Source organism: Nanorana parkeri, unplaced genomic scaffold (assembly GCF_000935625.1).
Source record: "Nanorana parkeri isolate BGI_ZX_2015 unplaced genomic scaffold, ASM93562v1 scaffold218, whole genome shotgun sequence".
Lineage (NCBI taxonomy): Eukaryota > Metazoa > Chordata > Amphibia > Anura > Dicroglossidae > Nanorana > Nanorana parkeri.
The window spans coordinates 851580-864665 of record NW_017306486.1 but is presented as its reverse complement, the minus strand read 5'-3'; the positions used below and the strand labels follow the sequence as shown (position 1 = coordinate 864665).

General features: G+C 41.5%; 1 protein-coding gene across 1 annotated transcript; it reads right to left on the bottom strand.

The window, feature by feature from the left end:
* Positions 1-675: 675 nt before the first annotated feature.
* Positions 676-12599, bottom strand: LOC108786593 (pulmonary surfactant-associated protein D-like). Its single transcript, XM_018555916.1, has 4 exons — positions 12471-12599; positions 7212-7328; positions 1819-1900; positions 676-1061 (listed from the first exon to the last, which is right to left on the bottom strand). Exons 1-4 carry the CDS (start codon positions 12597-12599, stop codon positions 676-678), a joined length of 714 nt encoding a protein of 237 aa, XP_018411418.1.
* Between the last annotated feature and the right edge of the window lie 487 nt (positions 12600-13086).

Below are 13086 nucleotides of genomic sequence, written 5' to 3'. Positions count from 1 at the left end.
AGGGAAATTCAATCTTGGAAATATGTCACTGGAACTAGTATCCCCAATAGTAGATTTCCCTTCTATTCCTGTTTTGGTGTCAACTCAAAATGATTTACACTCACTTTTATTCCAGTGACATTGGTGATCAGAACAATTAGAAAGAATAAAGATCCCTAACAGACTTCACCAGTCTATCCAAATCTAAAAGTAAGCTTTACCTTTAGTTATACTTTAGATTTAGTGGAGAAACGGAGGCCTCAGACATGGCTGTGCTGTCTAGCAGAGGGCTTTGGATCAATAGACTGACTGGACTGATTTGCAGATCTATTGGCAGGTAAAATAGTTCAAGTATGTATCACTTTGGAGTGTATTTAGCTGTTTGAAGTTCAGCGTTATTTAGTTTGCCGTTCTTTAGGGTCCTAACTTTGTCACAAACATATACACTGTAAACAACTGTTTTTGTCTCTAAGGAAGCCTTTTAATTACACTATTCTATGATGCCAGGTTATTGAACGTTCATGCTTTCAAACACATAAAAAGGAATGCACCAAAATCATTCATATTCAATCTATGTACAGACTTCTAACACAATGTTACTTTTGATATTTCTTTATTTCATACACTTTAGAAGATAAACATATAGTGAAATATCCACACCCAAAATGGATACTTCTGCCATAGGTTAAAATAATTCTATTGAAATTCACAGATAACTAGTCGCAGTAAATTGCATGGAATGTCATTCCATTTACCATTGTCCTGAATCTCTACGCAGTCTTCATTGTCTTTGCTGTTATTTGGCTCTCCTAGGTTCCAGTTGGTAAACGTCATCTTCTCTCCTGTCAAGTACTTGAATATCCCTTCAACCTGCAGATCTGATATACCTAGGAAAGCTTTGATTGTCTCTCCCTTAGTGTGAAGAATCTCTTGGACAGCGCTATTATCTGCTGCATTTCTTGCAGTAGCCAAATTTCCTCCAGCTTCTTTACATGTCTTCTGGGCATTTTCAAAGTTTTCTTCAAGGCCATTGGTCACAAATACTTTCTCACCAGCTTGTTTCCCGCCATGGAAGAGCAGAACTGAAAAATTGCAAGCGAAACAGATTATGGTCCCTGTGTGTGTTGTAAAGTAGCTAATGTTCCAAATTCCCCCCCTGTGATGGACTAAAATACAAATGAGTAAACTAAACTTGAGATTGTAGTCCATCACGGGAGCAAGCTTGGAGCAGTGACTACTTTGCCACACACACAGGGACCATGGGGAAAAAAAGTAGCCACCCTCTGGAAGGAAGGACAGTGTCAGCATGAATTCAGACATGATTTGAGGATCTACAGCTCAGTGATACATGAATAAGCTACACTTTTGTTAATAGTTAGGGCACTTGAATGCATTTTTAAGATTTAACTCCTGAGTTTAGTGTCTCCTTAACACATCTCTGGGCTCTCAGTACAGATTACTGTACATAGATGAGAGATCTGTAATACGGAATAGATCCCCATGGTTTGAATGTGATCTGAAAATTGTATCTTCCAATGGAATCCACTGTTGTGAACATTGGTTGGCCTCTGCTGCAGTGACTAAAGTCAGGAAATGATTGGCTTGGTAATACAGAAGTAAGTAATTAACTATTCCTCTCACATCAATATTATTAGACTGACTTGGTGAGCAGAAGAGCCAGCATTGGGGGTGGAAGGGTGGGGTTCGATATTGAGCTAGTGCACTAGAAAGCAAGAAATAGATATTCCTGCCTCATAGCTCAAGAGAGAAAAATATGCAAAATTAAAGTTCTGTTACATATTTTGAACTTCATTAAATCACTCCAAAATTGTTACTTACTATTGTTATACTTTTTAAGACTTGCTTGAAGCAGATGTAGCTCTCTTTCAAACACCTTCAACTGGTCCTTGACAGTATCAACCTCTAATTAGAAAGGCCAAAGTTAATCACTGCTAAATGCATCGACAGTAGTGATGAGCAAACTAAGTAAGATTCAGTTAGCTGGACATTGGAAGAAATCTACAAACCCCTGAACATAGTGCCAGAATGTTGTTTGGTTTTTTTCAAAGACAATTTACAACGTTTTTGATAAAAAGAGGCATGGCTAGCTGGGCACTGACATGGCAGCCATGTACTTTTAAAAAGTACCATTCAGCTGGAAGGAAGTGCTTCAATGTGGCTTAAAGGGCAACATTAAAAATACACAAATCCTTTCAATAATATGCTTTAGGAATACCTTAAACCTGCACAAGTGGCACACCTGTATGATATATTTATGTAAAAGTGATAATTATAAAAAAAAACTATGCAATTTTTTGGATGGCCTTGTTTTGTTTCTACAAAAGGTGTGGGGCTCCACCCAAAATCCACACCAGACCCTTATCCTTGATAAGTGTTTGGTTTGAAGGGGACCCCCTAGCCTAGAATCATCTCCAAATCCATACCTGACCCTTATTAAGGATGTGTCTTGAATAGACTTCTTGGGGCCCCATGCATCTTTTTTGTTGTTTTTTTGCTTGGGGTCCCCCTTTAAATTCATACCAGACCCTTTATCCAGGCATTCTGGTGGCCAGGATTGGGGAAGGGGGGGCAGGATCAGCAAACGTGTGCCACCCATCCTGAAACATACCATGCCACATGCCCTGCAAAATAAAAAAAACCTGATGTGAGGTTCCCCATAAAATTTATACCAGACCATTATGGTATAAAAGGGGTGTCATATGGGTTTTTAAGAGGGACCCTACACACACAAAAAAATTAAATGGCATGTGGTCCTTCAAAAACCCATACTAAACTCTTATCTTTAATAAAAATGGATGTGGAGGGGGAGCCCAGGCATGCAGCCTGGCTGTCAGAAAAGGGAGGGGCAGAGAGCATGCTCCACCCCAACAAATGATACCACATCATCTCAACACTGGAAGGTTTCCCCACTGGCAAGGCATCAGGGCCTCTTTCCCACATCCCTGGCCTGGTGGATGTGGGGATCTGGATGGGGGACGCATTATAATAAGGGGGGCTCCAGATGTCTGACCCTCCCCACTAAGTAAATGAATAAGGGCTTCTGTTTGCAAACAAATAGGCCCAGGATTCTTAGTGACATCATTGACCAAATATGATCATGACTAGGGCCGGATTTACTATCTGCTACCCCTAGGCCGGGTTCCTCAATGCGCCCCCCTCCTCGCCAAACCCCCCCTCTCCAATGGAGAATGGCAACCAGATGGCGGGGACGGCAGGGTTTTAATTTTTTGTTACATTTTTTGTTGTTGTTTTTATTTTTTTTATTTTTGTGCAAAACGAGCAGCTGCAAATTAGCCCTGCTTGCCCGGAGCAGGGCTAAATGTAGAAAAAAACGACTCAATTTGTGGGAAATCCGAACATGACATGCTACTGCTGCTTAGACATGAAAGCTGCGGAAAAATTTGATTCAGTTCGGATATTTTGTTATTTCAGGATTCTGATCTGAAATTCAATTCGGTTCGGGTTTCGGATTTGGACGAAATCCGAATTTTCGTTAGTTTTGAATGAGTTTACGAATAGTCGTTGCGAATACCACAGAAAACAATATATTAATACTAAAGCTGAATCTCCTATACCCGAATGGAATTAGGGATCCGAATTTCCGAATTGCATTTTGGAAATTCGGATCCCGAATGCCATTCGGGTCTAGGAAATTCAGCTTTAGTATTAATAATATTTAGTAATAATATCTGTATATGGTTTTCTGTGGTAAAGCCTCAGCTTTAGTATTATATGTTCATCCTGTATTTGGCTCCCATGTTGCCGTAAACTAAATTTCGTGTTCAGACCCATTAAACCAAAAAACACATCTGATTGGCCAGAAAAGTCATGTTCTATTCAGTTTAGTTTTTGAACGAAATTCGGAAGGGATCCGAAATTCAGAAATGAAAATTCGGATTTGGACACATTCGGATGCATTGGGATTCGGAAATTCAGATATGTCCGAATTTTGGAAAATTCTTCCGAATTTTGATTCGGAACGAAACGAATCGCACATATCTACTGCTGCTAAATGGCAGATCCCTGTTTGCAGTTGTCATACTGCTCCCCAACTTTACATGCAATTTTTAACCCTTTTCCTGCTATATGGAATTTTTTTTATAATTTTTGTTTTCATTTGTACATGTCAGTGACCCATGATAGTGGCCATCTACCCATGCTGTTTTTAACAAAAGCTTGCAAACTGGCCTTGAAAAAAAGGCCAGGAAAAAAAAAAAGAATAAGCTCCCATAGACTTCAATAGAGTTCAGGCTTAGTAGACTTTATACTAGGTTCACTGACCCTCCTGTAAACCGAACTTTGCCCAGTTAATTTGTCCCTAGTTGCTACCATCCTGCCTCTTGCACAACATAGCTAACATGACACCAGGCTGTCAACCACAGTTGGCATGTCAACAAATTCCCTGCCATTCTTGTCATATTCCTGCATCAATGTTTTCTGATTAAGTTAACAGCAAGATGGAGATGATGACTTAACAGTTGACTTTTGCTTAAGTTAAACATGAAATAGATAAGACTGCAGACTACTCTGAACAATTTTTGACTGAGTCTGTCCCCAAGAAAAGGAGTATCAGTTTCCTGTCATTAACATACAATATAGGAAGCCAAGCTTCTTATCTTTAATCCTTTGTTAGGACTGACAATGTTCAAATCTAGTTTCCAACTGATAATGAGATCTGCAACATAGTACAGACAGGCTTAATATGGTTAACATTTACGCCCAACCCCCTCAGGCCACCTCCTTGAAATGACAGAATGGAAAAACTTTGTTTTTGGAGTTTTTACAAAAGAACAAGTAAAATGGTAAGCAACATTTTTGAACTACCTCCCGGCCGGCCGTTGTAAAAAAAACGAGCGGCCAGGAGCTCTCTAGATCTGATCTCAGACAAGATCGGGAAATGCCCGATATTCAAAAACAGGCAGCGATGCCTGTTAACATACAAGCAATCCGGCGAATCGCTTGTATGGGGTAACGATCGGTGCCCCCTCTCCGCGCCCCCCGCCCCCGTTGTCCCGGGCTCCGCTGTGCCCGGTGCGAGCCCGGGATCAGCATGGTGCCTGTGTCACAGGGGATTAGAGGGAGATCGGTACACAAGCTCCCTCCAGTCCCCTCTCCGCTGCCAGAATGCGGAAGTGTTGTATATTACATCACTTCCGCATTCTTGTGTCACTCTTCAGCTTCAGAAGCTGGAAAGAAGCTGATGGAGCAGATCTGTGCTTCATCAGCTTCTTTTGGGGGGTCCTAGGTGACATTAGGGGTCTTGGAGACCCCTGATGTCTTCATAAAGAGGACCTGCCACATATTTTGCTATCACACAGGGGTTTTTTATTTGCCCCTTTATGTGATAGCAATAAAGTTTAGTGAAAAAAAATAGGAAAAAAAATAGGAAAAAAAATGAAAGCCCCCCCCCCCAAATTTAAAGTTAAACATAACAAAGAATAAAACAAATTTTTTTTTAAAGTGCCCACCCATACATACATGCATGCAAACATGCGTCTGGGGCGCATACGTGCAAAAACTACGATTGCTCCCATTACCGCACATGTTACATATGGCCGCGAACGGTTTTTACCCGACGTGACCCCTGTCTCTTATATTTTACTAAAAAATTGGGTAATAATAAATGTTTTATCAGTTAATATAGGGGAAACAGTTTTTGTTAAAAAAAGTTCGGTAATTTTTCCTTAATATAGTAAAAAATAAAAACCCCAGTGGTGAATAAATACCACCAAAATAAAGCTCTATCTGTCCCTAAAAAATGGTATAAAATGAATTTAATTACAGCGTTGCATGACGGAATAAATGTCAGTCAAAGTACCGCAGCGCTGAATACTGAAAAATGGCCTTGATGGGAAGGGGGTTTAACACCGCGGATGTTAACTAGTTAAATTCATGCTGACTCTGTCCTTTCTTCTGGAGGGTGGCCACGTTTGTTTGATGTGCTCCAAGATGGAGACTCTCATAGTTTAGAGTTAGGACCGCACTATAAGAGGTGCCTTGGCGCGGCTGTGCGGCTTTCACATTTTCTGCAGAAGACGTGTATCCAAACCTCTGTTATTAACCTTAGTGGTGAGACAAGTTGTTTTACATGCTGACTTGTGAGTGTGCCATGATGCCTTTCTACTGTTTACTATTTACCCGACGTGACCCCGTCTTTTATATTTTACCAAACAACTGGGTAATAATAAATGTTTCCTAACATAATGTTAAAAAAAACACATTTTTTTTTCAAAATTTTCAGTAATTTTTCCTAATTATAGTAAAAAATAAAAACTGCAGTGGTGATTAAATACCACCAAAAGAAAGCTCTACGGCCTGGCCAGGAAGGGGGTCTAAACACCTGGTCTTCAAGCGGTTAAACAAATGATGCTTTGTAAAGGGGAATATGTAACAAATATAAATAGGTAGTAGTATATGAACAGAACGCACTATCCAGAGAATTCCAATACTTCAGACTTTATTGAAATTCACAGCAAATCCAGTAAACAGTGAATAAAAGTGTATAAAGCAACAAATACCAGCACTAATAGGTGTCATACCAATTTGGCTGCAAAAGTATAAATACACTTTAAGGAAAGGAGGAGTGTGGATTATGAAGGCTCCACTATATTTATATAAACTATTTCCTGTAAGATAAAACATCATTTAAAACATCAAACTGTTTTTCAATAATTGGAAATCATGTACAATTTTAAAAATACATGAAGTGATTTTAGAGCTGAACAAATATTGCCAAAATATAAGAGGCCTGTGTATTGTTGAATCTCGATGTGCTTTCTGTATGTCTTCCAAATCTGTGCAGTAATGCAGTGTGAAACTTTGCTTTGTGCAGGAGCTTTCTATAATGAAAAAAAATCACTGCTGCTCTCTCATCTTGTACAGGGTCACTGGTCTTGTATCCACCCCATGTAGTTTACTGCATGCAGTCTGTTGTGGGTGGGGCCTGCTGGGTCCCTCCTACAGATCTGCTCTCTGCACAGGTTATTTGCAGTGTAGTGGTGATATCACCACTACTCATACTCCCTGGATTTGCAAAAGCATTTGTTGCACACAAAGTAGATTTATATCCTTTGTGGCTATTAAGCAATATATTTTTGTAAAATTGTTTGTACCCAGAGTTCAGTGATGGTTATGCCATAAGTCACCTGAATTACTCTTTGAACAGACTTTAATTGATAAACACTGGCAATAGGCTAAATAGGCTATCTCACCTGATGTAGCACTGACACCTTGTTCTCCTTTTTGTCCAATGGAACCTTTGTCACCTTTTGCTCCTGGCGGACCAATCTTTCCCGGAGGTCCCTGACTTCCCCGAGACCCCTGTTGTCCTTTGTGAAGGAATCGGTTCATTATCAGTAATTACAGTTACAGTAATTATCATATAAATTAAATTGTTTAATTTGTTTAAATTGTGTAAATATACTGTAATTAATGCAATATCTAGTTTAACAATTGTGCAATTTTCTGAATTCCTAAACAAAAATCCTAAATACTGGAAACTGAGTACTGCCTTAGAAATATGTCATTACCCTATTGTTTTAATTTCATCAGCTACAAAAAACATTAGTTGTACTTACAAATGTAATCACATTGATATAAAGCACTTTCCAAAAATCAGCGTAAAGAAAAAAATAGTTGTATGTTCCTTATCAAGGTTGTGACACGCTGCACGCGAAGCAGCGCGGAACGGTGGCGCGCTGCCTTGGTGTGCAGTGTGCCATGTAATTCTCCCCCCAGCACGTCAGCTTGCGAGATGAAAACTATATATAAACCTGCGTGTCAGGATGCGACGTCTGGCGGGTTGTTACGCACGTGCCGATTGGCTGAAGGTGCAGTCAATAATCCGCCTGCACTCAGCTCGCACACCGCACGCAAAGCTCCGTGTCGGACAGCTTTGCTTTGCTCTGCACGGCTTTGCGTGCAATGTGTCACGGTCTTCAGACATGAGCAAAACTTATGGTCTATTCACTAAGCTGCCGTAGGCAGCCGAGTGAATGACCAACCTGAAGTGAAGTGAGCCGAACGCTGTTCGGCTATTCACTTCAGGCTGGTACGGCTGATTTCAGCCGTACATCGGCTGAAAACAGCCGTACATCGACTTGCTTCACATGGCTTCGGGTCGGCCGAACATGCTCAGCAGTGCATCTTTCAGCACGGCTCAGCCGAGCCGATGCATATGCGTTCGGCTCGACTGAGCCGCTCGGCAATGTTCGGGAGCTGTACGGGCTATTGTGAATAGCCCGTACAGCACCCCCTCGGTTCTACTGAACCGAAGGGGTCCTGGGGCCAAAGCTAGCCGAAGGATCGGCCGAAGCTATGGCTAGATCCTTCGGCAGCTTCGTGAATAGACCCCTTAAGATCCAACCTAAACTGAATGCTGTAAATATCACTGTTTTCCAGTAATAATAGACAACCCACTGGATATACTATATATGTAGATTACTTCATGTGCTTATTGGAGGAGTTTTGTTATTTTTAGCAATGATATTTTTGCTGATCTGTTACCATTTCACTCGCATTTCACTACATAAACAGGTAAGCAGTAGCGGAATATAATAGGGGCAGAACAGGTTGCTGTCCAAAGCCCCAGACTCCAGAGGGGTCCCATGAGGATGCTAAACAAGTTCTGCACTTGGTTCTCTTCTTAGTAATCTTTGCAAGCTTTTAGCTTTTTTTAGTAACTCATCATCAATGGCAGCATGTGTATTGCTCTCAGGAAAGGTTTCCTTTAAGATTATTATACAATATGTGTGCACCTTCCCTTTATTTCGAAGCATTGCTTGAATATTATCTGCCACCATCATACGAATCATTTTTACAGTATACCACTGGATAAGACCCAGCAAACAAAACACAAATCTGTAAATAAATTGCTAAGGGGGCCCACGTACTGAAGACATTCTGGGGTTCACAGGGAAAACAAAGATCTCACTAGTTGCACATTATGATAAGTTCATTCTGTGCCAAAAAGTAATCTTAAAGTGCATATAAACCCTATTTCTATTGTTCAGCATGTTTTGAATCATGCCTAATAGTATACATTTTTCTTAAAGTAGTATTAAACTCTCAAACTTTTTTTCAATAATGAAAAAAATTTACATTGCCCAACAACCTATTTCTTTACATTTTTGCCCAAGCATTTCATCATATTTCCAAAGAGCTGACTCCAACTCTCTCAGCTCTATTTCCCTTAACTTCCTGTTAACTACTAACTAAATTATGGGTAGTCCCCCTGTGTATACCTAGTTTTACACCTCTCCCCCTAATTACATAATTAGGTGGGGACTGCCACGGGACGCTACAGGCTAGTTTCTGCACTCCAGAGTGAAAGCAGCAATCACACGAACCACAAATATCGATCTGAGAGAACTAATACTCCTGGCGACTGCGATTGGACGACTCGATACCGCATATAGGTTCCTCCACAAAGGACCCCGGGGTCCCAGGTGTGACAAACCAAGTAAGCAGTGGAGACAACGGTGGGTCTATTCCCTGCCCGCTCCTAACTGGCTTCCTGGGCACTTCTCCCTCATACCGTAGATCAACCCGGCATGATTCATCCTCAATGGGTCCCCTGGTGAAGCCCATGGCGAAACGCGTCGGGGCCTATTAAGTTAAGCTATGCTTTGAAAACTACCATCTGATTATAATAATGTAACCACATCTGAATTACATTGAACAACATAATGAACTGTCGGACCAAATGAATTTTAGAGTTGATAATAATGAATATACCAATGTATCCTCTGCAGGGTTTTGATTTTTAATAAGATTGTTTTGAATCATGTATGCAATTAATCAAGCATGTATTAGCAATAAATTTTGTATATTCCTTTAAAATATATCTCTCTTGGACGGTCATTTACACCCCTCCAGAAACCCTTATAACCTCCTATGTCTTGTCTTCCTGTTAACTACTGGATCAAAAGGGACAGCACAGCCTTCAGCTGCTGCCCATCTACTAGCTTGGAGAAGGGAGACAGGAGGAGGGAGAAAGGGACCATTAGAAAGCAAGGGAATGTCTTGCCTTGCTATGCCTGTTTGTTTGTGGAGCCACACACAGCTTTCTTGCATACACAAGGGTGGCTCCATAGGACCCTGCAAAAGAAAGGGGCCCCCTAAAATAGGATATTGGGGTCAGTGTTCAGGGGTCCAGCTGATTCTGCTGGAAACAATTTTTTTTAAACATCAAGAAGCAGCATCTATTGTAAGTGATTTCATTAGCATTTGAAATAGCTTAACCTCCTGCCGTCCGCCCGTTAAGAAAAAACGGACGGACGTCAGACTCGCATCAGCGGGTTGCCGTCTCCAGACGGCATTTTTTTCCTGCTCGCGCGCGTCCCCTGCACGGGCAGGAAAGACCCGCTCGTTTTTACAGCCGTTAACGCCTCTTTCACCTACAACCGATCAGCAGCTCTATAGCAGCAGCTCTTACATCACTTCTGCATTCACCTGTCAGTCATCTGGCTGTTATAGCCAGAGAGAAGACGCTGATGAAGCAGATCTCTGCTTCATCAGCTTCTTTTGGGGTCCCCAGGTGACATTAGGGGTCCTAGAGACCCCTAATGTCTCCATAAAGAGGACCTGTCAGTGTGCCTTTGCTAATAGCTCTATAGCCGCCGATCGGTTGTATGGTGCGATTTTGTCGTCCCCCCCTCGAGTGCCGCCGAACCCCCTCCTGACCCCTCACCTTCAATCCCGGGATCCTCTACCCCATCTGCGGCCAGGGACTGGCTCGGGAGGGCATCAGGAGATAGATAGGAGGGAGTTCAGCATCTTCCTCTTTGCTGATCTCCCTCCGTGCTGTGATAAAATTAATTTCAGTACAGCGTTGCATGACGGAATAAATGTTAGTCAAAGTACTGCAGAGCTTAATACTGGATGGGAAGGGGGTTTAACACCCCGGTCAGCAAGTGGTTAAACACTTTTGACTTAAATATCACTTTAAGCAAATAATTTATTGTGAATCTATTGCAGAGTTTCTGTCTCACAGTTAGCATCGCATTGTTAGCCTATTGTGCGTTGGGTTGCATTTAAAGTGTTTAGACTCATTTTATATGCATTTTTAGGTGCATTAAAATGCAAACATATTGCATGTTATTGCACATAAATGCAACACATATAAATGCATCATAGTAATGTAAACTATTTTTTGCTATGGGGGTTATTTAATGACAGTTCAGCGTCCCCAGGTCATTTGGGGATTCTGATCTGTCATTACAACTGGGCGGAGCGAGCCGTGAGATTGCGGCTGGCTCCAGCCAGCTGTCATTTGCATGGAGAACGTCCGGCCCTTCGCCAGTCCATTCTCCCTGCGTCGGCTGTCACTTCGGCTCAGTCGAGTCAAAGCATATGCCTTTGGCCCGGCTGCCTTCAGCTGCTGTACGGGCTATTGTGAACCAAAGGGCAGAGGTGGCCGAAGTGAGCCAAAGGATCAGCCGAAGCTACGGCTGGATCCTTTGGCTCTTTATTGAATAACCTCCTATGTGTCGTTGCTTTTACCAGTGTTCGTCCAGTGTGAATGGACCTTTAGATACAGATGCAGGGAAGTAATATGGCAGTGCAAAATAATGATGAGGCTTAAAGTGCAGTAACCCACAGCAACCTGCAATTACTCCGTAACCGATTCCACAAAACGTAAATCTGACTTGAGGCTATGGATCGCCACTTTCTGCCATTACGCTAGTTATGAAATAAGCCTGAAAGTACATACAGTATATCAAAACTGGGTCTGCAGGAGAAAACTTGACCATTCTTTATCCTATGTGATGGCTTTAACGGCAATCTTGTGATGATAATAAAGAGATGTGAGGCACTGCATATATGAAACAATATGTGTAATACAGAAACATGAGGCACTGCATTTAATCAGAGGCATGAGTCACTGATTGCTAAGAGAGGTAAGAAACACTGTCTACTGTATATTTTTTATGTTTGAAGCACTGTGTGCATTTAAGAGTCATGAGGTATTACTTGTAGTAGAGCAGCATGAGACATATAGGCTGATTTATTAAAGGAGTGAAGCATCTTTACACAATACATTGAGTTAATATTCACTTCAGTTATCCAATCAGATGAAAAACATATTCATGTTTACTTATTTCATGTGCACATGATTGAGTAAATGAGGTTAATGTTCACAAAATTTGTTGTTTGAAGGTTCTCAACTCCTTTAGTAAATGAACCCGAAAGCAATAGAGAAAGATGAGGCTGGTGGTTTGAATATTGGGTGTAAGCAATGTTTGTTGAAGATCTAACATGTAACATGAATTCTGGGTTATAGAGATTTGTGTGCTGGAGTGCAGATCTAACTATGGGCTTTCATACTGGCAGTGAGCTTTGTGATGCTTATCCCATCTGTTACTCTTTATACACCTTCTTTGCTGTGTTTCCAGTTGATATTTTACTTCTTGTTTGTTTGTAGAAATCAGTGACCTCTGTAAAAGTCAGTACTCTGGATCAATATTTACCTTTGTCCCCCTTTTCACCCTTTGACCCTTCTTTACCGTCTCTTCCATCTCTGCCAGGCAATCCAGCGGACTTTTGTGGACTGCATGAGATAACTGCGCAAGTATTGGTAAATTCTTCACGTTTACCATTTTCAGTTGAAGTGGTTGTAAAAGCGTTTATAGAAAACCCAAGTAATAAAACATTTAAAATCTTGAAGATATTCATTGTTCAAGCTTTCACCCTGAAAACAAATACATTGCATAAATAACCTGAAACGTGAGCTAAATATGTTTTATGAGTTCAGTAGGTTTTAAGGATAAGTACCTCCTACATAAACTGGCAGCAATCATATGTGCTTTTTTTTTTGTATGTGTATTTCTTTTGTATACTATGGGGTCTATTCACGAAGCAGCCAAAGGATCTAGCCATAGCTTCGGCTGATCCTTCGGCTAGCTTCGGCCCCAGGACCCCTTCGGTTCAGTAGAACAGAAGGGCTTCTGTACGGGCTATTCACTATAGCCCGTACAGCTCCCGAAGTCAGTCGAGCCGAAGGCATATGCTTTGGCTCGACTGAGCCGAGGTGAAAGCCGAAGCTGGCCGAGCGGCCGGCCATTGGCCGGCCGACAGCCTGCTTCT